Genomic DNA, 23,783 nt, shown 5'->3' with positions numbered 1-23,783 from the left:
TATTTGTAATGCAATTTAGTTCAAGGTTGTATGAGTTACCTGTTTGAGTCAGCATGTGTGGCAAATAAGGATGACTGATGCTGTAGTTTTATCATAGAAAGTATTCAGCATCAAGCTCAGGAACTTCAGATATTTTGTACTCTAAATCCCTCCTCACCTTGTGTGTGTCTGGCTCAGGAAGAAGCGGGTGATGGTGGTGGGAAATTAACTGCTACTTTCACATATTCTCTTTGCCTGTTTGTTTGCTGTCCCTAAGCTGATGGGTCAGCTGCAGCTATTGTTAATGGCACAGGTCAGGAATATTCTAACAGAATACTTTTTTTAGTCAGAAAATACAACAAATGCTTTTTCACTGAAAACTTATTTTGTTGAAGAAATCAGTGTGTGGCTAGCCATTAAAAATATTACTTGATTTCCTGCTCGCCCCTGTTTGAGTTCTTGACTATATGCCTGAGGCTTAATTTCTGAGGCCCTTGTTTACATACTTTTAGACCAGGAATTTTCAGGGCTTAATATGCTAGTAAGTTGTCCAAGGGTTTCAGCAAATCAACAAACTGCAGAGCTTTGTCTCTAGCTGGTGGTGCAGGGATTTGGGATCCGTAACACCACAGATCTGGAATGCTGGGGAAGGTGATGTTTGAGGGTGTTCCCCTCGAGGACTGCTCTGGGGGCTTGCGTGCGTTTCGGACTGAGAGATCGTGTGTGTGGCCAACGTGTCTTCAGCCTGAGATTCTTGCTGCTGTGAGTCAGGTGCTCATGGAAGACAGGGCCTGAAAATCTGCGTCGAGATGTGAGTTATTTTATGATCAGCTGTCAGATACGTAGGACAGGACAGGTGCACTTAAATGCCGTCCATTGTGAAGTCCCATCTATCCTTTTTTTTATATTTAATAACTCAAAATAGAGATGAGTATCTGCTTCTCTAGTTTCATGTGTGAATTACGACAGAAACCATTTATTTCCTGACATTTCTTTCTTCACATATAGTGATTTATTACAGACAGAATTGTCTCAAAAGGTGAAGGGTGAAGACTGAAAGTAAATGAAAGGGCTTCAGGGCCCTGTAATGCATCTTCTCACTTGTTGTAAGTGATCCCTACTGCTGTTCCTGTTGGTGAGCTGTGTGGAAGGGACGTGTCTGTAGGTGGTACTGTGCTTTGAACTCCCGTGTAATTACAAAACTAACTTCTCAGGCCTGCATTGGTCATTGCCAAATGTGGAAAAAAGTCATCTGCAGCATGCAGGGCTATCACATATTTTCTGCCTGCATAAAACAGTCGTCCAACTAAATAAACATAATGTAAAATTGTGTTGCATATGAAAATACATATTAGAATGTTCTTGGATTATATATAATTTAGGTAAAGATGCATTAAAATTCTGCCTCTTTCGGCAACAGGAGCCACACTATTACACATGCATCGTTCTAGATATTTTGTGCATATTTTCTCTAGCGACATAATACTGGGCAGGCTCCAAGCCATGTCTCTTTTTCTACCTGTAACACTGATCTTAAAAACACTGAGAAGCCCCAAGGTGTCTGTGCATTGCCTTAAGATTGTTTTGCTGCTTGGCGTTAGAAATATGGTGAGGGAAGCCGAATTGATGCCAATCTGAGGGACGTAATCATTTAATAAGGAGCTGATTGTCATGTTCTTGTAATGGCAAGTTGCTCTTTAATAAGAAACAAATTCCTGAAGCTGCCACACCCTTTCTGGATGAGTGTTTAAAATGGATTAATAGATGTGTGTTAAAAATAGATTCATACTTCAGGTTTAGCACATAATTAATATTTTTATATTTGGAGCCCTGGGTAACTAGAGAAGTTAAAGCTTCCGAATCTGACCAAATTATGCAGCTTAAAGAAGCAAAACTGCTTTTACAGATAGATGTGCCTTTAAATGTGTGCTTGTGGTAGCAGTTGCAGATGATGTTTGTCTGTGGTCATGGTTTCTAAGCATTGTGCTTCTGACAATGAGCCTGTTTTACAACTGTGATTTGAACCCTATTTAAAATGTTTTATCTGCACAACATTTAACCAAAAGAAGTAGTATTTGGAAACACTGCAGTGTAATATAAGTTTCTTATTTCGGTGCAGTGACAGAGGGTGCAGTTCTTGGTGAAAAAGCAGTAGTAAAAGGTTGTGTGTGTGTGGTTGGTTGTTTGTTTTTCTGCTCCAGACAAGACAAAAGAAGCACAGTAAACCCAGTTATGACACACAGAAAGCTAGTCGTATGTTGTTTTCTACCTGCAGGAGTTTGTGAAAAATACCTTCTTTGGTCTCATAGTGCTTATCTTATTTCTTAAGGAATGTTATCATTTTCCTATTTAAATAAAAATCCTGTTTATAAAACTGGAATCTTGAAATCTACTATTTAAATACAAATTGAAATCACAGCTGGAGAACTGTGTCCAGTGCTGGGCTCCCAGTACGAGGGAGACGTGGGTGGGCTGGAGTGAACCCCGTGAAGGGCCGCCAAGGTGCTGAAGGGACTGGAGCATCTCTCGAGTGTGGAGAGGCAGCGAGGACGGGGGGCTGCCCAGCCTGGAGAGGAGAAGGCTCGGAGGGATCTTACTAGCGTCTGTGAACACCTGATAGCAGGAGTGTGAAGACAAGAGCTCTTCAGTGGTGCCCAGTGACAGGACGAGAGGCAGTGGGCGCAAACTGAAACTGGGAAATTCTGTTTGGATGTAAGAAAACATTCTTTCTGCAAGGATGCTGAATATTGGAACACATTGTCCAGAGAGATTGTGGAGTCTCCATCTGATGAGATAATCCCAACCTGACTGGACGCAGCTCTGAGCATCATGTTCTAGGTACCCCTGCTTAAGCTGGGGGCTTGGATAGATGATCTCCAGAGGCATCTCCACAGCCCCAACTGTGCTGTGATTATGTAAGTCATGAGGGTGGTAGATTTTCATGCACTAAATGGAGCTTAGCAGGTCGGTCTAGAGAGCCTGCTGTTGCAGATTTTATCTGTGTACCATATCAATCTTCACTTGCGTACGGGGAAGGGATGTCGTCTTGACGGTAAGAAGTGCATACTATTTTTTTCCTCTTCATGTGTTGCCAAATCCTATGTGCCCATTGCATAAAAGCAGCATCCTGCACCTTTTGATTTTGTAATAGGTGTACCAGACTAGCAAAAATACAGAATGATTAAATGAGCAAGTATTAGCTTTCCAATCCCGTAACCCTGCGTTTCTGAACGGAGCAAAGTCAAGGGGTCTTACATGCTGCTTTGTGTGCTGCTACTGCTGGTGGCATCATGTTTGAGGTAGCATTCGTTGCTCTTACGGAGTATAGGTTGTAGGTAATAACAGCAATAATAACTTTGTCAGGTTGTCTCATCTTAATTTTTATGAACTTGCTGGTTATCTGTATACTTAAAAGAATATTTTAAAAAATTCTACAAAATATTTGTAGCTCAAGCTGCCCTGGAAAAATATTGGAGGGCCTTGTTTCTTGGGTGTAAAACTGCACATTTAAATACATATTTTTTTGACCTAATTTAGAAATTTCTCTGGTATAAAAATAATTGTGCATCCCTTTGAATGTTTGAGGTATAACAAAAATTGCTAACCTTTAAAGCAAGTGACTTAACATTTCATCTGACAACTTAATGTTTTTGGGTTCAGGGACTAGCATGTCTTGTATTTGGGTAGGGAACTGCTAAGAGCACCTTCTCCTCAAATATTGAATACTTGGAGTGCTGGGATTCTATAGCAACAAGCAAACCGCTCTATGAACAAAACATACCTTTGACAGTATTATAGGAAGTTGAATTAAAATATTTTAAAAATATTTAATTTTAATATAAAAATATTTAATATTTACCACTCTCTGAAAACAAGTATGATTTTTTTTCCATGATTAAGTGTTTGTGTTTATCTCTTAAATATTTTGAGGTACAGATTTTGTAACTAATAATGATATGTTGCTAAATCTAGGCAAGAACAACATTAATATTAGTGAAGAAATTAAGTGTAGCATTTTATCCATTTTAATTGGATTGTATTTTACAAATTGGCTCATTTTATAGTCACTTAGAGAAATATCTTTAGTCTCTTGCTGCTCGTTAGTAGCAACTTAAGAATAGAGACAGACTTCTAAATTCTTTTTGCTTTAGCACTTTATGAAAAATAAAAAGTTTATTATTGTCACTGACTGAAGTTTTATGACTGCTATGAAATGAAGTGCATTTTATGAAACAACCTGCTTGCTTTCCTCTTGATAGATTCTGAAATCACTAACTTGAAATGGGTCTGTTATTACTGCAAATTTAAGTGCTCACTTTAACAGGGAGTACTGATTCAGTGCTGGAACTATGTACTAAAAGCTGTGAGTTGGGAATTGAGTCACTAATTTACAAGCGTGTCTAAAGAAACCATCACCTACCACATACATTCAAGATAAATAGCGATGCCTTAAATGGGCAGACTGCTCTGCTCTTCATGCTTATAGAAAGATATATGGTAACTGTTAGTCTAAGATTAAACACATGTAATCCAGATTATTTGAGTCTTTATAGAGGAGATGCACTGCAGACTTGGGTGCAGTGGGTTATGAAATAGATGTGATTTAATGGAAATACATTGGGATATAATGTGGCCCAGTATGAGGATTTAAAGAAATCCTTTTCAGTTTCAGAACAGTTTTCTTGGGATTTGTTTCCAGGAATTTCTTTCTCTCTGTTTGAGTTCATATCGTCTCTCTTATAACCAGGAAATGTGTGCTGCCATATATAAGGAAAAGATGTATTTGTCTGGCTTCTGTAGTGAATCTTCAGTACAGCAGGATAAGCTAATTCATGTTCCAATTCAATATTTTAATTCTTCATTTTTGATCAGAAAACTGAAAGGGTGAAACGGTTATAATCTAGATAAAGCAAAACTTGGAATGAAGGCCCTAAATAAGTGCATGGCGTAGACAACTAATACTGAAAGAATTGTGTGGTAGAGGGTTGAATCCCAAGTAACTTTCAGTTCTACCCAAGGGACCGTAGCTGGAGTTTTAAAGGAGTTTGTGCTTGGTTTTATCCTCCTGTAGTGTAAACATGCAGACTTTGTTTCCTGTGCTAAATTGTTTTTCTTCATGAAGCTAAAGTGTCAGATAAAATCATGCACTATTTCATTTTTTCCCCACTGATTAGAATAATATGGTTGTGCTTTTTTTTTTTTTTTTTTTAACCTTCTGTTACAGTACTATTCTTCTGAATGGCTCCATGTGCTTCTCTTAATCAAATCTTTCCACAAAGCAAGGCTTTAACTGTTCACCCTGAGTTCCCTTTTCCCTTAGTACTCCTTGGAACCACTTAGCTCTTAGATTGTGTCTGCGTTGCAGAAGAGCAGCAATGCCAGCATTTTCCACAGAAGCTAAGATGGCAGAGCAGGTATCATTCTGCATGCCCGTGGCTACGATTGCATAATACGATTTTGAAACTACAGAGAGAAATGATGTGAAATGAAGGAGAAAGCTTACTTAGGAGGAAAATGCAAATTGGTTTATTTGCTGAATTTAAGTGCCTGAACTCCTTCATGACCCGTTAACTGGAGGTATGGCCAACAGTGAAGAAACTGGGGAGATGTTAGAACTGGAGATAGGAGAGTAGGAAATTCAAGGCGTATTTAGAGCATAAAAAGTAAATTGGAAGTAGGGAGAAACAGAACTAGATTTTTGCAGAGCTTCAGGAGAAGAAATATTAGCTGCAAGACTGTTAGAGCTGGAAAGAGATGAGGCATGCATGCAGCAAAAGTCTCCATGTCCTTCCCCTAACCTGAAAGACCAAGACTAAAGCGTGAGACTGAAATTGTGTTACTTTGAGCAACAGATTTTTGGGAAGAGAACTCTGTGGTGAGATTAAGGTACCCAAACTACTAATCTTCTAAATTTTAGAAGCTGCAACCTCTAAGAAAATAAACTGAGTGAAGTGATAGACTTGGAAAAGCTCATATAGGGTCCTTCCTGAGGACTAGTTTTGCATGTCAAAGGTAACACCAGAAGGGGAAATGTAAAGGCAAAAAATGCCTTTTGCAATTTAGGAGTGATAGAAGGGTGCAGTGAAATCAAGGTTACTTCAGACTTTTGTGCTGTCACCCAAAATAGAAAATAATTCAAAAAAAGCAAATAGATTTAACAAAAAAAGCCCAGAAAAAGGCATCCTGAAGAAGCTGACTCGCAAGATAAATGTGAGTAATCTGTCTGATAGTAAAACATACATTCTTCAGTGCTTCTCTTGAATTTATCGGGTGTCCGGGTGCCTCGCGCGGAGCCGCGGGGGGAGGCGACGCTCCCCTTCAGAGCGCGTCCTGCGCCCTGTGGTTCCTTAAGCTTTCCAGTTACCATCTCAAGGGCTATCAGTTATAGCCTTTATTTTAAAAATAGATTACAGATTATTTTTATCTATACATGAGGAGGATTTTAATCCTGGTTTTAATCAATGTAAAAGCTTTTTCTTTTTTTCTTTTTTTTTTTTTCTCTTGGAGAAACAGTATTGAATTGTATGGCTATAATAATTGTGTTACTTTTATTTTGAAAGTTGATAGTTGTTTTCTAAGTGAAGATGAAATTGTGCTGATATTTCAATTTCCTGAAGTGCAACTTGTCTTACAGAAGAATAGCAAGTTACTATATTTTAAAGCAGTCTAATAGTAGTTCTTATGGCTTGCAGGTTTTAAATGCCCAGCGAGCTGGGTACAAGGCAGCGATAGTTCACAATGTTGATTCCGATGACCTCATAAGCATGGGATCCAACGACAGTAAGTACAGGTATCACTTCTCTCCTGTTTGAAAATCATTTCACCCACTAGAGTGTGCCATATTAAAGTCATTTTAAAATATTATGACAAGCCCTTGTTATAAAAGCAAATAAAATATGTTAGAATGTGTAGGTATACTTGTATATTCTTTTTGATGTTATCTTGTTTTTCACATCCTACCTTTCTTTTGTTTTCCTTTATGTTTTAGTTGAGCTTTTCTGGGTTAAATGGTTAAATTTGAGATGGATCTGTATGGCTGACTTTATTTTACTGACTTGGATAGATTAACATAATTGAATCTTCTGAGCATGGAAGAGAGCTGAGCTGTGGCAACTTGTGTTGAAGATTAGGTGGTACCACAGGGAAAAAAATCAGTCAAGCTCTATTGTGTCAGATGGAATTCAAACAGTAAAATGCAACCTCTAAATACATATTGATTTAATAATAAATATTGATTGAGGGAGCCGGGCCTGTTTAGCCTCGAGCAGACTAAGAGGGGATCTTTCCAGCGCGTACGAACACGTAAGGGAGGGCGCCGTGAGGACGGTGTCCCTGTTGTCAGCGCCAGCGCAGGAGGCAGTGGGCACCAGCTGCAGCGCGGGAGGCTCCTCCTGGCTCTGGGGAAGCCCCTCCTGGCTGTGGGGGCGGCAGCCCGCGAGCAGGGCACCGCGGGTGCGTTCGGAAGGCGCCCGCGCCGGATCCTGCGGCCGAGCTGTGCGCGACGGACCTGGGTGAGCTCTGGGGGCCCCTCTGACCTCAGCCAGCCTGTGGTTAGTGGTTTCGTTTTGCTATTGCACTGTTTGGTGCATTTTTTTTCCTGTTCATTTGAGTAAGCTTATGTGAATGTATGTTGTATATACATTCACATATATTTTCAGTTTTTCAGTTGGAAGAAATATGCTAGAGAACATTATGTCAATTCCTGGTTGATTCTGATTTCCCCCTTTCATGGAATGAATATATACAGAACATCATCTAATCTAGCCACAATGTTTGGTTTATTTTCTGGTGTGTGTTTTTTCCCTATAAAATACTTGTAAAAAAAGCATACAAAATGTACTATTGAGAATTTAAGAAGTTCTGATCCTTAAAAATGTCATTATCTTCAAAATAGCACTGTTTGTGTAAGTGTTCATCGTTTCAAAGGACTAGATCTGTGAAGTTGTTCATGTCAATGTAGTGCTGATAAAGCTTTCTCTGTGGCAGTTTTTCTTTTTTTTTTTTTTTTCTCCCTCTTGAGCTTACAATGGGACAGGAACTTTAATGAGAACCAAAAAGCTCTTTCCCAGCATTTGCCAGTGTTGAGCAAAATATCTTACTGAAAATTAATTTCTAAGTGATTGCTGAGTCGCCCAGAAAGCTATATGTACATGGCTTAAATGAATTCCCAAACCACATGAAACTTATTTTCAGGTTTCACTATAAACTCAAAATGTAGAATACAACAAACCCTGATAGGGGTATTATAGAGTGACATTAAGCTGTTTCTGCTTCTGTTTTGTAGTAATTAAAAACACATTCTTTGTCACAGTGTTTTTTTTCAAGAGGGATAGAGGTGGGAAGAAATGCTTTGTTACTGATTTAACTTTAAGGTTCTTCTGACCTTGGAGTGTAAACTAAGTCCGAGATGCAAATCAACATGAAGTCGAGGAAAAGGTTTTCTGGAATGTGGGATGTAAACTCAGTCAGCTAAGACATTTCTAGTTCATACATTTCAGACTGCTTCATTGGTTGGCTTTTATTTATCTCTCAGTATTTTTTAATTTGAGTTGCTTTTTTTGAGCTTATTGCTCTGAGTAGTTAGCAAGGAAGGGGGTGGCAGTTTCATCCACTTTATTACTGGACTGAAGTAGAGGAGAGGGTTTTTCATTCTCTCCTTTCTGTTTTTTGACTGTTTTCAGAGTGCTCAGTTACGTCTAAGGGGAAAGGCAGGGGCGTAGGGCTGATAAGCCAGAACTAGGTCATAAAATCATACGACTTGTCAGAGCTTCTGGAATCAGTGGAGCTGTGTGACTTTGTCCAGTCTCAGAGTAATAATGATACTCTCATTAAAATTAATCCAATGATAATTCTTTTTTGTCAAAAGGTCTTTTATGTCAGTTTTAAATGTTCCATTAAGAATTTGAGTTTTGTATTTGCAATAAGGCCTCTAGATATTTGGCAGGAAAAAAAAAATACCACTCCTCATGTGGTGTGAAGGCAGAGCATGCTCATACATCGGTATATATGTCCTTATGTTAAAAGATGTCTCTCTTCATGGTGTGATTGCTTAATGTTTTGAGTCTTGTGTCCTAAGCGTACCCACTCGGTCTATGTAATGCTGGTTTTGTTTTCCCTCTCTTCTATTCAGTTGAGGTTTTAAAGAAGATTGACATTCCTTCTGTCTTTATTGGTGAGACATCAGCGAATGCTCTTAAAGAGGAATTCACTTATGAAAAGGGGTAAGTTACCTCACAAGCAGCCGCATTGTCCATTGCATTACAACATTGCTTCTTTTTAGTATTTAGAGGTTTAAAAGAGGGTTTTGTAACAACAGTGGGCTGCAGGTATTCCCGGGGAAGTAGTGAACCTTATTTGCTGCTGATTTCACTGAATCTGCAATTTTGCATTTTCTCCTGTTCTGCTTTGTTAGTATGTGGTTTCAAGTAGTTACGAACAAGTGGACACTGTGACAGAATGGCTGATGTATTACAGTGAAATTAGTTCAGTCACTGACAGTTAAACTGCTTTATCTGGGGCAACTGCATGAAACTTCACTTTGGGCCCGAAAGATGAAATCAGTCCAACTTGTGTTTTCAATTTTTGTTTGAAGAATACTTACTGACTACTGCTTATTGTCACTTGTAACCTGAACACCACACTGGCGAGGTTCTGAGATATTTGAGCCTATTACCATATTATTAAAGGATATTATGTGCTAGATACGTTTTGGAAGAAATGCCATGTAAAGCTAAATGTCAAATTTGAAGTGCTTACTCAGCACTGTGTTCCCAGTTTGCTGCTTTCTGCACTGGAGTCTTGTAAACTAACAAAGTTGTATGTTGAGCCATCTGGATGTGTGAAGGTGTGTTAGGAGAAGCTGAGATTTGCTCCATGATTGCTCAGACCATCAGTGCTGTTTGCATAACTGGGGTTGGAGGGAAGCGAGCAGTCAGTATGTGTGACCCCTGAGGGGCCCTAGGGGCTGTTAAAAGCAAAACAGCGCAAGCAGAATTTTTCTTTGGACTATATTGACTACTGTATGGGTTCAGGAGGTTACTCTGTCCTCTTAGTTACTGCATTATTTTAAAGGTGTTTTAGTGTATATGAACATGGAAAGTTTATTAGTTTTAGCTCTCCAAGTGTCATTTGTTGTTTTATTTATCATTTATTATGTTCTTTAATGTGTGTGGTCATAACTTTTATGTTTTTTTCATTGTATTCTATAATCTCACTGCTTTTTAAATTCTAACCTCTTTAGAAAGTGATATTTTTTTTTCTCCACAGTGGCCATGTTGTGTTAATCCCAGAGTTCAGTCTTCCTTTGGAGTATTACTTAATCCCTTTCCTAATAATAGTGGGGATTTGTCTTATTCTCATAGTGATATTTATGGTAAGTTCCTTCTCTTTAATGACTTTTTGCTTCCAAACAAATCATCATAATTGTATAGGTTCCTGGAGTTAAAATGCAGGGATTCAGTAAAGGAACAAGGAATTCTGTGTACTGTGTCTGCCTGAAATCCCTTCTTTCTCAGTGCAATAAACAGCTGCATATTTTGTCAAAGGGATGTCAGACACCCCTAGGGCGTCCCCCTCAGTATATATCCCCTAATGAAGGGCTGTCCTTGCCCCTACCCTTCCACTGCACAGGCTTTTCCCGCTTCCCTCCCTAATGAACCACGTGTCCCTGTGCCCTCTTACCTGCGGGCAGGTCCCCCCTCCTCAGCCCCGTGCTGTTTCATGCCCGTTGGTGCCCCTGTTGCAGTGTGCAGGTCTTGCACTGAGGCTTGCTGCAGCGGTGCCCGTGGCTCTGCAGGCTCGGAAGCTGCCGGAGCAGGGCCCTCGCCACGGATCCCCTCCCGGCGGGCTGCTCAGTGGGCTCGTGCTCTCACCAGGCACTCACCAGGCTCCTTGCCTGTAAAAGGGAAAATAGCACAACTGCACGTTATTTCCAAACACTTTGCATGCCACTTTGGACTCTCTTCCTGGTCCAAAGTATTAACTTCATACCTAGTGCTAAAATAAATGACCCTTTCCATGTCTTAGAATAATGTTGTGGGGAAAAAAATGCAGGAAAAAACAGCCAGGAACTTGGAGAATATTACACTGAATATCATGTAAGTAGGCCTGATGTAGAGTACTATGTGTATATATTTGGGATCGATAGTTGAGGGGTTTGAAAGTGGGCTCTGTAGTGTTGGAAGTTATTAAATCCATTTACCCACGTCATGTTAAACTTTTAAAAAGCTGAGGAAAAGTGTTTGAAAGCATTTTCCAGGTTGCAGTACAGCATCTATGGATGTGTACTGATTAACCCTAGATACAGGATGAATACATATATATTGCATGCTGAGGGATCAAACAGAATAGCTGTTAAGTTATGTTGAAGTGTTGAAATACTTTTCGAAGGAGACTCTAGATAGGAAAGTGACTGTTAGGTGAATGTTCAGCCATATGCTAAAAGCAACGAGCTTGATTAAATACTTTTTCTTTGTGAAAAAGTTGATTGAAAGCTGTGTTTTGGAATTTGAACGCACTCTTGCTTAGTTACATAATTGCTACAGGCAGGAATTTAATCTTGAAGAGATGCTGGGTTGGATTTGATGCATGTTCTTTTGTTATTACCGCTGTGTTTCTCTTCAGGAAGTCTTGGTTTCAACAAAGAAGTGAATATGAGGCTCTGGTTGTTATTAAGTATCTGAATTTCAGCAGAAAAACTGCAGTTCATGCATACAGTTCATTTTTAGCTAGGATAAAAATACCTGAATTAACAATTTAGATCCAGCTGTGTTTAAAAAGAGAAGCCATGTATGTTTCAGAAGGATGAATAAATTCTATTTTTTGTCAAGAACTAATTACCATTTCTGCCAAATAATGTTTATCCATATCACTGATAAGTAGGTTCCCACTTACTCTGTATCACATGATACGTTTTGAAATATAGCAATGTCCTTTAGATATCCCAAACTGAAATATTAATGCTGTTTGTAACATTAATATCCACCCACCGTTTACTTTGTCCGCAGGTAGAGGTTGTACACCTACATTTTAGCTGCTTTGCTTTTGCTTTTTCAAAAGATTTAGTGTGTATGTTTCAGTTAAGGCCATTTTGTCACATACATTTGTTGTCATCATTGAAGAACAATGTCATACCATAAGTGCTAAAATTTGAAATAGACTAGAAGTCGCATTAAGAACTATTAGGAAAATGGAGAAAGAATCGTTAGCAGGTCAATGACAGCATAGGTACTACAGAGACAATTCTGATGAACGTGGCAACCGTCCTGCGGAAGAGCTCTGCTAATCTAAATCTGCTCTAAGTGAAGCCAGTCAAGTTTCACGAACAATATTAGCTCTGAAACATTGCCTCCATTGTGCCTGATTTCAGTAGGGGATTGGAGCAATGAGGATTGTTTTGTATAGTATGGACATTATTTTCTTTCATTTTCAGGAAAGCTTTGTATGTTTTGTTTGTTTGTTTTCAAGTGCCGTGGTCATCAAGAATGTTACTGCTTTGGGTTTGTTTGGCTTCATCCTTGAGCCCAGACAGGAAGCAGATGACTCAGTTTGAGCCAGGATTCCTTTCTAACTAAATTAAGTGGCTACTCACAAGCAAAAACTTCTGATGTTCTTTTACCATTTTAATTTATTGTTGTCTTATTTATGCCTTTTTCCAGATCACAAAGTTTGTGCAAGACAGACATAGGGCAAGAAGGAATCGACTTAGGAAAGATCAGCTTAAGAAAATTCCTGTACATAAATTTAAGAAAGGCAAGTGAAATTTTATTTGTCTAAAAAATTACACCCTGTTGTTTCTAACACTAAAAAGTCTAAGTGAAGGGGTTTTGTAACTTTCAAGACAACTTTGAGTATACTTGACATGGCTAGTGGAATCTGAAGTGAAAGTATGAAAAAATGTTTTAACCCTACTCACTGAAATAAAAAGTTCTAACATTTCTAGTAGGTTCCTTATACTTATGAGTGATGAGAATTCAAATATTCTATAGTATACTACAAAATACAGTGCAGGGCTACAAGGATGATGAGGGGCCTGGAACATCTGCCCTATGAGGAGAGGCTGAGGGAGCTGGGCCTGTTCAGCCTGGAGAAGAGAAGGATGAGAGGGGACCTGAGCAGTGTCTAGAAGTACCTCAAGGGAGGCAGTGAGGAGGATGGGGCCGGCCTCTTTGCAGTGGTGGCCACGGACAGAACTAGAGGAAAAGGCCGGAAATTGAAACACCAAAAGTTCCACAGGAACTTAAGGAAAAATTTTTTAACAGTGAGGGTGCCAGAGCACTGGAACAGGCTGCCCAGAGAGGTTGTGGAGTCTCCTTCTCTGGAGATCTTCAAACCCGCTTGGACGCAGTCCTGTGCCATGTGCTGTAGGTGACCCTGCGTGTGCAGGGGTTGGACTAGATGACCTCGAGAGGTCCCTTCCAACCTTAAGCATTCTGTGATTCTATGAAAATCAATACAGAAATTTCAAAAAACTTTCTTGTTCTGTTGTCAGGGACCACAGTAGTCAGTCACTGTGTGATGCACTCTACCGGTCATCTGTTTGCAAATGCGTAGGTGTTTGTGGCCTGTAAATTCCCTGATTCTGTATAGACTATAAAAGTAAAACTGTTCTGTGGGTATATTTTACGCACTTTCCAGAGGAATGGTCCTTCCATTTTATCACAATGCTTTTAGGAGGGCAGAGCAATTTAAATACAAAGTATTTAGTACTTTGGAAGGATAGCAGAAAGCAACTCCTGAGGACTGTAATACTGTTTTAGGGAAGGCTGGATTTTCTTTTTGTCTGTAGTGCAGTCTTACTGCTTAAAACATCTGTGTCTGTCTTTATACTCAACCAAGCTTTGTTTTTGACCAACTATAGCTAGAGTTCTCCTTTTTTTTTTTTTTTATTTTTTTTACATTGCTTTATATCATGAATCACTTTTGAATAAATGGCTGCATATGACTATAAAAGGGTTGTTAAGGGCAAACAGTGGCCTGAGCACTTTTCTAGAATTAAATAGGCTGATAAGCACATGATGGTAAAATAAAGATTACTTTGTAGGATTGATTGGTATACCTGAAACACTGAAAAAAATGAACACTGGAGAAGAGAGTTAGGGCACTGCTACTTCCAGAAGATCTCTAGAAATTAGTCCATTTGCTTAAATAAAATAAGAGCTTAACTTCAGGAAATAAGCTTCAAAAATGCTTGTATTTCACATGTACATGGAAAACAGCACAATATGTGTGGCAACTAATAGGCTATGGGAGTATGTACAATTTGACACAAAGCTGTTTGGTTTTACGGGTGGGCTCTGGAAGATCTTTTCCAGCCATAATATTCTGTGATCCTATGTATTTTTAGGAGAGCTGGGGGTTGAATTTTCGTGTGTATGTGTGTACATAGATATGACTGAGACATAATGGGATGTAGATCTCTAAAATGCCTCTTTAAAATCTGCCCCAGAGTAAGTACAGTTCTGTTGTTTAGTAGGTGTTTCTAAATTGTCTTTTTCCTGCAGATGGCATTGTCACTGATCTAATTACTGTTCATTACTTGTCCATCTGCCTGGCTGCACAGTTACAATGTAGGCTTGACAAAGCAAATCATAAGATCTGCTGAAGTGCTGGCAGCTTTATTTTGCATTTTTCATTGTTCTTAAGTACACAGCTATTGTGATATGTGTAGATGGGTAATTCTGTATTTCTAAAAATATTTTTGTCTTAATATATGCCAAGCAGTTTAGGAGAGAACTTTGCTTACTAAAGATTTCCCAAATGCAGTTTATTTAATCAAGATAATTTATTTTTGCAGTTGTTTCCAAAACAACTTGTTTGTGCTTGGAAAGGTCTGCTGTAAATCTTTTGATGCAAAACTGATTCTGCTTTGCACTGCAGGAGATGAATATGACGTATGTGCCATTTGTCTGGATGAGTATGAGGATGGAGACAAGCTCAGGATCCTTCCGTGTTCTCATGGTAAGCAGCTGTATTTTAGGTTTGGCATTTGCATTAAAACAGCTATCTAAAACACTGTCTAAAAATCATAGTGAATATGTCGATTTACCGATTTCTAAAAATTATTTTTGCCTGAGAGTGTATACAAATTGGGGGAAGAAACTTTTTTCTTTTTTCAAAGAAAAAAAAAAAGATTACACTACTACTTTACCTTTACTTTGGATGTCCATCTATGAAAGTCTTGATTTTATTAAATGTAATTCTTTGATTACTCGTGACATGGAGATGTGGATGGATGTAGCAGCCTGTCCAGTAGTGTGAAGATAATCTGTATAGACTTGTGTCCTTGAAGTCAGTGCTGCCAGTGCAAAAATTAGTGGAGCATTTTTACTGTAACGAGTTGAGCAGTCTTTCTCAAATAAATCCCACTGCAAAAACTGCATCTAGCAGCCACACAGGTATGCACTCAGCAGAAAGGACTGCCACAACTGTGTGTAAATACTAAGAGATTGTATCCAGAAATGCAGGAAGAGGCCTAAGCCCAAGAGCATCTCTAAACTAACACATTTTTGGGTAAAGATATATACACAATTATCAAGAGAGGATATATTATTTCTGGCTTTAGACCTTCTCTTCACCTCAGTCCATTAATCATGTTGCAGCCATGCTGGCTGGGTGGAGTTTTAACCAGATTCTTTGTGTGAATTCCTGCTCTTTTTCCCCATTGCAAAACCAAGTCCCACCTCACCGAGACACGCAAGAGGCGCCCGCTGCCACAGTCCCACAAATGCATTAAGCAGAGCAGATGAGACTTCATTCAGAGAAACCATCTTCCCAAGAGGCTCACAAACAGAGACTTCTTAAAAGGGAAAGCACAGAACCATCCGTCATGCCCAGGGACCACAAAGTTAGCTAAACCTCAGCACTGATGCCAGAGGTTCCTGACAAAATGCAGAGCATCACATGAATTGCTGTGTGCATAAAATTACATGCACAAAAAAGCATGTATGAAACGTGTGTACCCATGTCAAGCTACTTATGTTTGAAAGTGGAAGTTGTGGTTAAACCCAGCTCCCTGCAGTTAGGGGTCTAACTTAACATGTAGAGCCAAGTTTTTAATATAATAAATATGACACTCAAGCAAAGTTTTGCTGAATTTGAACAAGGCCAGTACAGTTGCTGTGCTGATTGTAAACCCAAATTAAAACTTGCAATGTTAATGTTTATTTAATAACAAGGTGTTTTGATACAGCCTCCTTGGATGAATGAGGTAGAGGCATTATGAGAATAATGATGTTGGGCAGCTCAGACTCACTGAATAATCATTTATTGTGTTATTTGTAATAGTGCTTATCATAGATAAGGATTTTGGACCTGATTAGGTGCTTTGCACGGAAGGATAGACCTTGCCTTCATGCCAACAAGCTTGCAACTAAAATTCTCTGTATAAGAATTTTGTAATCATTATTTTAACATAAATACAATCTAGTGGATTTATTTGTCCTTTGTATTTAGATAACGATGCACTTGTATTTTGTTTCTAACAGCATATCACTGCAAGTGTGTGGACCCATGGCTGACAAAAACCAAAAAAACGTGTCCTGTATGTAAGCAGAAAGTGGTCCCTTCCCAGGGGGACTCAGATTCTGAGACAGACAGTAGTCAAGAAGAGAACGAAGTATCTGAAAATACTCCCTTGCTTAGGCCACTCGCCTCAGTCAGTACTCAGTCATTTGGGGCTCTGTCAGAATCTCATTCCCATCAAAACATGACCGAGTCCTCGGAGTACGAGGAAGATGACAATGACAATATTGATAGTAGTGATGCAGAAAATGGAGTAAATGAAGAAAGTGTAGTGGTTCAACTGCAGCCCAGTGATGACAGGGAGTACAGAGTGGCAAACACTGTTTGAGACTACTAATGATGAAAAATGTTTGAACAAAAGAGTTCTTATGGCTGTGTTTTACAAACATTTACATAGGGAATATATTTTACTTTATAATCCATTTGGTTACTTCAGTAGGAGCAGTTCATGTAATAGTACTATGGTTTAATCATACTACAGATAGATTTGTTTTTGATTCTGATATTCAGTTACACATTCTGTTGTCTTGAAGAGTTTAACTGGATTTCACTGTACTAATGAATAATGTTAATAGTTTACATCAACAGAAATGTCACACAGACTCTACTTTAAATGTCAGTATCTTGTTGAAACGGGATTTAGCTGGAAATAGGTTCCCTCCCACCTCTCCAATTACATTTTGTAGGTACAGCTGGGTCATATGTCATACCGATAGCAATATTTAGTATGTGTATGGTGTTACTCCGTAAGCCCAACTAAAAATGTATGATGCATGTTTGTATAGGGTTTTCCTGAAAACTGCCATCACTTCTGAAAAAAATATAGAACAGATCTGTGTTCCATATTCTGGTGTATTAAAACAAAGCAGAACTGACACTTTTATTTCAAATAATCTTTTGGCAATTGCAACAGCAGCTGAGTTTAAGCAGTTCGTTTTGAGCAGTTCCTATGATAAGGAAATTTGTAATTTGTGTTGAGTTGTAAGTGATTCACAAAGTAAGATTTCTCATTAACACATTAATTGACCCTACTTGCTACTTCCATGTAGTTTAGTTTCCTGTGATCATGTTGGAAATGTGGGGTGACCAAAACAGAGAGAGAGGGGGGAAGAAAAAACAAAAAAAAAAGCAAAGTTCCTCTTAGGGGGGAAGAAAAGAGGGAAGAGGAAAAAAAAAAAGAAAAAGAATTTTAGGTAAGTATTCAATTGGTCCTCAAGTCATATACCTCTTAAAGAGCATTTTGTGCTGCAATAGTCTGCTAAACTATGTATATATAAAAAAAAGTTATTTTCAAAAATACCTGATTTGAAAACAAGTGCTTAACAACTATTTAACAGAACTCAATACTTAACAGTGTATCATGAAAAGAGTAAATTATATAGAATACTTCTGTAACTATGTAGAAAGTAACAACACATATGTATAATCAAAATGCAGAGTTTTTTATATGGCCTTGAATAAGGAAAGCTTGAAAGAATGTTAATAAACATGTTTTCCACTTTAAGTATCAAACGGAATTTATTTAACTTTTGCATTACTTGCACAGTAATAAATATAGAAGAGGGTACGATCAATGTAAGTTTAAAAATGTTCAAAGATTCGGAACACCTAACTGTTGAGATCTCTAAGTAAGGTTAATTCACCCACACAGAGTACTACACTGAGCAACCATATATGCAGTAGAACTAAGTTACTTAAAAAAAAAAAAAAAAAAAGAAAAGAAAAACAACAACAAAAAAAGGGAAAAAAAACCTTTGTGTAATTAACTCGTGAATTCAGAGTAGGAGTTTCAGTCGCTCGAGGTCTTTGCCTGTGCTTTAATGGGGGAAAGGCAGAGAAGACCGGGGTGCCCTGGTGTCTCCTGCCCGCTGTGCCAAGGCCTTTGCAGCTGCAGACTTTGAAGTCAGGAGCTGCCAAATCCCGGCTGAGCGTGTTACAGGTGAGGCTTTTTCAGTTGTTATTTCTGAGCTAACGCAAAGTGCATCTCCACCCTCCTTGCTTACAACCTGTCCCTCCCCTGGGGAGGGAATTCATCCCTCCTGGACTGGCTAAGAAAAATTAGACTTTTCAGAAATAGTCGTGGCAAAAGGCTAACTACTAAAGAATGATCTGTGTTCAAACCACTGCCACCAACAAGCTGTGGGATTAGGGCCAAACAAGGGATTGTGTTTTCACCACATAAAATTCCATTCCACAGTTTTAAAATGAGTGTTACTTCCACCCAAACTTGAATATATTTAGTTAAGTCCAAGTATGAAAACTGATCTCTTGAAAATGACTAAGCTGAAGGTTGTTTATTTGCAGCCAGACAGTTCAGGCCGTGGGTTCCTGCTGTTCCCTTTTACTGTGTGTTGTGAGTGGTTATTCGCGCAGTAGCCGATGCCCTCTGCACGTTTGGGGTGCCTGAGCTGCAGTGAACTTTGCAGCCTGATGTATGTAGCCCTCACTATAGTGTTTGCTGCCATGACAAAGTTAAACTCATTTCTGTCCTACTCCCCATCACATACAGGAAAAGCACACAGCAAGTGAGCCGCTGTTTCCATGCAAAATCTAGTGTGTGTTTTCGTTTTTGTCCCATTTTATACATTTTCGAATGGTGTGGACATAAATTTATTTCAGCAAGCCTTGGTAATAATCACTGTAGTGACACCTCCGTAATCTATCTTATTTGTCTATTGCTATTGCTTATGAGGAAGAAAATGAATAACATTTTATATTATAAATACTCTAGATGATTAAGAATCTTTTATTTCTGTTGAACTTGTGCATTTCATTAAGACTTGATGGATAAGTGTGTCTCTAAAGGCATGGCCTGTCCAAACCTACAGGAAAAGATATATACGGCTTTCTTGTTGGACTGTGACTTGCTTACGTTGTTCACATGAAGCAGAACCACGTCTGAAGTGCCATGAGCACCTCAAATTTCACGTGAAGTCTGTCGGTCTTACTGCAGACTCCGAGCTGTCCGCAGGAATGGCACCCTTGTTCTCCAGAGGGCCACGCTTGATTACTTGGTTGATTTTTTTCTTCTAATAGCTGTCCATAACTAATGTCTAAATTAACACATTTTGTGTGTGAAAGTATATTATCTCTCTCTGATTATAGCATAGGTGTCATTGGCAATTACCACAAAATATAGTTGTTTGACTACTATGAATAGCTCCTTACAAGCAAGCTTTTGCCCTAACCCTTTCATTGCATGAGGAGAAAATACCCAGATGATGATGAACAGAATTATTGGTGGGTAACGGGCAGGGCGGTCCTGGAGGAACGGTGCGGCCGGGGTGGCGGCAGGATGGGACGGCTCCAACCGCGAGAGCGGTGGGGCTGCGGGAACGTACGGGAGCCATGGGAGAGCAGGGACTGCAGCTTGTGACGGTGACAGATCTCGTTTGTTGGGGGGAAGGAATGCAGTAAGAAGTGTCTGGAGGAAGGTGATAGGTGTTGCTACTTCTGTTTTTTTTGACAGGTCAGTAATGGAGATCTAACCCCAAGGTATGGAGGAAAAAGAGCAGAACAGTCGCCCTCCTTCCCACCGAAGGGCAGTGCCCAGTGCTGGGCGAGCTCCAGGGCCAGGGCTGAGCAGATGGTGCTAATGGAGAGCTACATGTAAACAGCGTGACTGCATGTGAAAATTGGGTAATGCCTAAAATGCACTTTCTTCTGCAGTTCTACTCTGTAACTGAATTCTAAATAACACAAAATCATTTTAAAAGCAAAAGTATTTGAAAGGATAAGTAATATGGACCGGTACAGTTAAAATCTGTCTGTGGATGGTAATGGTGCAAAAAAGTAGCACAGTGGCATTTAACTGCAGAAAGGGCAGTGGCTGATGTGAATGGCCTGGAAATCAGCATTAAAAACTTAAAAAGCCCTGTGATTCTGGAAATAAATGTGGCCCCAACCGTCTTCCAGTAGATGCCGTGCAGTCTAAGAGCAAAACAGCATGAGGGGTAAAGGAAGGGAAAGTATGCCTTTGGAAAGTGAAGCAATTTGGTCAATATTCAGTATATATTTCTGAATTTGAATAGGCTAGAACTATGCTTAACCCCTCCCCACACACGCACCTTTGAGGGCTTTGCTCTCGGCTACCATTTGCACATTTTTCTACTCTTACACTAGCTGTGATGTGTTCTCTTATCCAAACCTTGAATAAGAACATATTTCAACAAAAAAAGGTATGTGTTGGGATTGGGGGAGCTTCCTGGTGTTTGGGAAACGCTCGTATAAGAGAAGATGCAACAAGCATAAAGCAAATGAGTGCCCAGAGCACGTTTTGTAGAATGGAAAGCTCAGCTTTACAGACTGAATCACAGAAACTACTGTAACAGCAGGAAGTTTGTGTGTCGTGTGGGACTCTGCAGAGCTGAAAGGTATGAGCAGTTTGGACACAAGTTTTCCATGCGCTAGCAAGACAGCAAAGAGCAAATTACAAGCATGAAAACCATGAGAAACTGTGCAAATCAGGTTTCTGTACTGTTCCAATTTATGAATCCTTTTACTAAATCCTGAATGGTAAATCTGGGAAGGTGGAGGAGGCTAATAAGCTTTGTTACCTTGGGACTTTTTGGAACTGCTAAATTATGTAACATTGACTAATGGGCTAGAATCTAAAGTGTTAATTATACTAAGCAAAAGGGAAGGAAAACAGTTTATATATATGCTGAGCGTATATACATATATAATCTCAGCAGATAAAATCAGTTATTCACCTGGAACTTTATTTAAAGTGTTAAGACTATTTTCACTATTTCTTTTTTAAACTTGCGAGACAAAATGCAAACAAAATGTCTGAATGAGGTCACAATTTGGAGAATAAGCTTTAACACTGGAGAATAAGCTTTTGTATTTAAATTGTGTTTTAATCTGAGAAATGGGAGTTAAATATCAGGAATGAAATTTGCTAATAGCTTATGTTATTGAAGAAAGGTATTCTAGGTAGATTCTAGTGACAGACAACATTTTGCTTTGTAAATTCAACAAATGCATCTTGGAGCATCTACTTCTTAGTTCCTAGATCCATTTTTTAGTTACGCGAACAATGCCTTAGAGACACATGCCTAATAGAGCAGATACTCATTTAAGACTGGTTTTGCCTAAGAAAAGGGATGAGTAGTACTCAGTGCCATGTTAATGACAGTGATTACTACCCTTGGCCTTAAAAAAACTCCCCAAAGCTAAACCAAAGCCAGCAGTCCCAAATAACACAATTTTCAAGTGCTGTTAGGTGAAGTTTAGGTACAGAGCAAATCAGCGATTCACGTACTAATATCATGAATCATAGGAGGAAAGACTAGGTGAGCTGGACCTGTTTAGCCTGGAGAAGACTGAGAGGGGATCTGATCAACAGGTACAAGTACCTGAGGGGTGAATGTAGGGAGGACGGGGCCAAACTCTTCTCAGTGGTGGCCAGTGACAGCACAAGGAGTAATAGGTAGAAGCTCAAACACAGGAGGTTCCATCTCCACCTGAGGAAGAACCTCTTTGGTGTGAGGATGCCAGAGCCCTGGCACAGGCTGCCCAGAGAGGCTGTGGAGGCTCCTGCTCTGGAGATCTTCAAACCCGCCTGGATGGACCCTGTGCCCCTGCTCTGGGTGTCCCTGCTGGAGCAGGGGGGGTTGGACTAGGTGATCCCTAGAGGTCCCTTCCACCCTCAACCTTTCTGGGATTCTGTGATTTTATGGGAGAGGCAAGAGATGTGTCTTCTGTACCAAACACTATTAAAAGTAAACCCCCTTGAGGGCTATGGGCTTGTTCTAGCTATTTTAATTTCAGCACTAAAATAAAAATCAAAAGGTGGAAGATGCACTTCAGATACCAGGTAACTGAACTCACGTACTACCGTTAACAGCTTTAGCTGAACGTGTGCTCTAGTGACAATCAAAGGAGGGGTTGCAACACTTGAAGATAAATTGATGAGGGGAAAACAGTAATTTTACCAATAGCATCTAAGCAGCACGAGCCTGACATTGTCAGGACTGTGAAGAGAAATGTGGCTTTAGATGAGGATTCACCACTGTGCTCTGGGCTTTTCTTTCCTGTCCCATCCCCGGAGCTCCTCTTGCTTCCTATCACATCTCACCTGTGTCCACATGGCACATTGTAGCCATTCCCCTAGCTCGTGCTTTCAGAGTGCGGGGCCAGGAAGGTTCCCAAAAGCCCTCTACAACTTTGTACAGTCACTGAGAGCTGAAGTCTCTTCCCTCGCTGTTCTTATCCAAGGTGTAGTTAGCAGGACAGAAATCCTTCTAGCTCCTGCTTTGGGAAGTACAGAGAGCGAGTAACGTGTCCACAGAGCAGGGCTGATCCCGCTAGCTACAGCGGGAGTCCCCTTGTAGTCTCGTAAACCAGAGCTGGTCTCCCAGTTTCCAGCATCTACTGGAGCCTGGCTGGGCTGTTACAGACTTGGCCTTTTGTCCTTTAACTAAAGGGGTATTATCACACTCGTACTGTGCTGCAAAACTTACAACTGCGCTTAGACCTAGTAATACGGAAGTCTGCCATGCAGTGAAGAAGGGTCTCAGTGGATGTCTGTGGAAAAAAGAAAAATAACCAATAGTCTGATTTCGTTTGGTTGGAATAAATTTATTTCATCTGTCTGTAAACAAGGTGTTTTTAATAGTTATGGCATTTTTTGAAATGCATATTAAATCAGATGAGTTAGACTGTATCCCAGATGTAACAAAGTGCAGGGAAAGAAATGGACAAATCAGCAACAAGAATTTGTTTAAATCTGTACATTATCCACAAGGCCCAACAACAGAAGCAAATACTAGAGTGTCCCTAAAGTAGTGCCATTCGAAAGAAACCCTTGTAGTCAGTTAAAATCCATCTCACAATAGCAACAGTTCTTTTTTTTTTTTTTTTTAAACAATAGTATGGCACAGAATACATATTAAAAAATTCATCACAAGACAGCCAAGTCAGTTATTCCAACCAATACCATCTCCCATTTATTTTTTGTATACAGAATTCTGCAGTTCTCTTCAAATGGACATACAAGTTAGTACCGTGCCTGAACTGAGTTTGGTTACGCACATTTCAGACGACTAGTGCACAAGGCAGTTCACTTCATGATTTCTGCAGCAAGGGTGTGACAGGCCCAATGAAGATACTCAATTTGAAATGGCATCATCTTGACAGTTTAGGTTACAAACTACCACCCTTCATCCAAATAGTGGCTTCAGAGCAGCAAGACTCTTTACCAGCAAGTGTACTGGCAGAAAGACTGGGGTCAGTCAGTGCTCCCTGAACAGCTAAAGGTGGCAGTTTTCCACAAGGAC

At 39.6% G+C, this 23,783-nt stretch overlaps 1 protein-coding gene across 1 annotated transcript in view; it reads left to right on the top strand.

Annotated features, from left to right (window-relative positions):
- RNF13 (ring finger protein 13) overlaps positions 1-17,596 on the top strand; it is a 28,166-nt gene extending 10,570 nt beyond the window's left edge. Inside the window, exons 5-10 of the mRNA XM_088530504.1 lie at positions 6,672-6,759; positions 9,110-9,200; positions 10,246-10,351; positions 12,636-12,729; positions 14,857-14,937; positions 16,464-17,596. Of these exons, the coding sequence (XP_088386630.1) occupies positions 6,672-6,759; positions 9,110-9,200; positions 10,246-10,351; positions 12,636-12,729; positions 14,857-14,937; positions 16,464-16,828 (825 nt within the window). The 3' untranslated portion in view covers positions 16,829-17,596. The remainder of the gene's footprint in view (positions 1-6,671; positions 6,760-9,109; positions 9,201-10,245; positions 10,352-12,635; positions 12,730-14,856; positions 14,938-16,463) is intronic.
- The last annotated feature ends 6,187 nt before the right edge of the window (positions 17,597-23,783 follow it).

Source organism: Tinamus guttatus, unplaced genomic scaffold (genome assembly GCF_059628265.1).
Source record: "Tinamus guttatus ecotype Peru unplaced genomic scaffold, ASM5962826v1 Tinamus_guttatus_pri_ptg000376l, whole genome shotgun sequence".
Taxonomy (NCBI): Eukaryota; Metazoa; Chordata; class Aves; order Tinamiformes; family Tinamidae; genus Tinamus; species Tinamus guttatus.
Note: the sequence above shows the minus strand (reverse complement) of the source record. Positions and strands in the feature narration are given on the sequence as shown.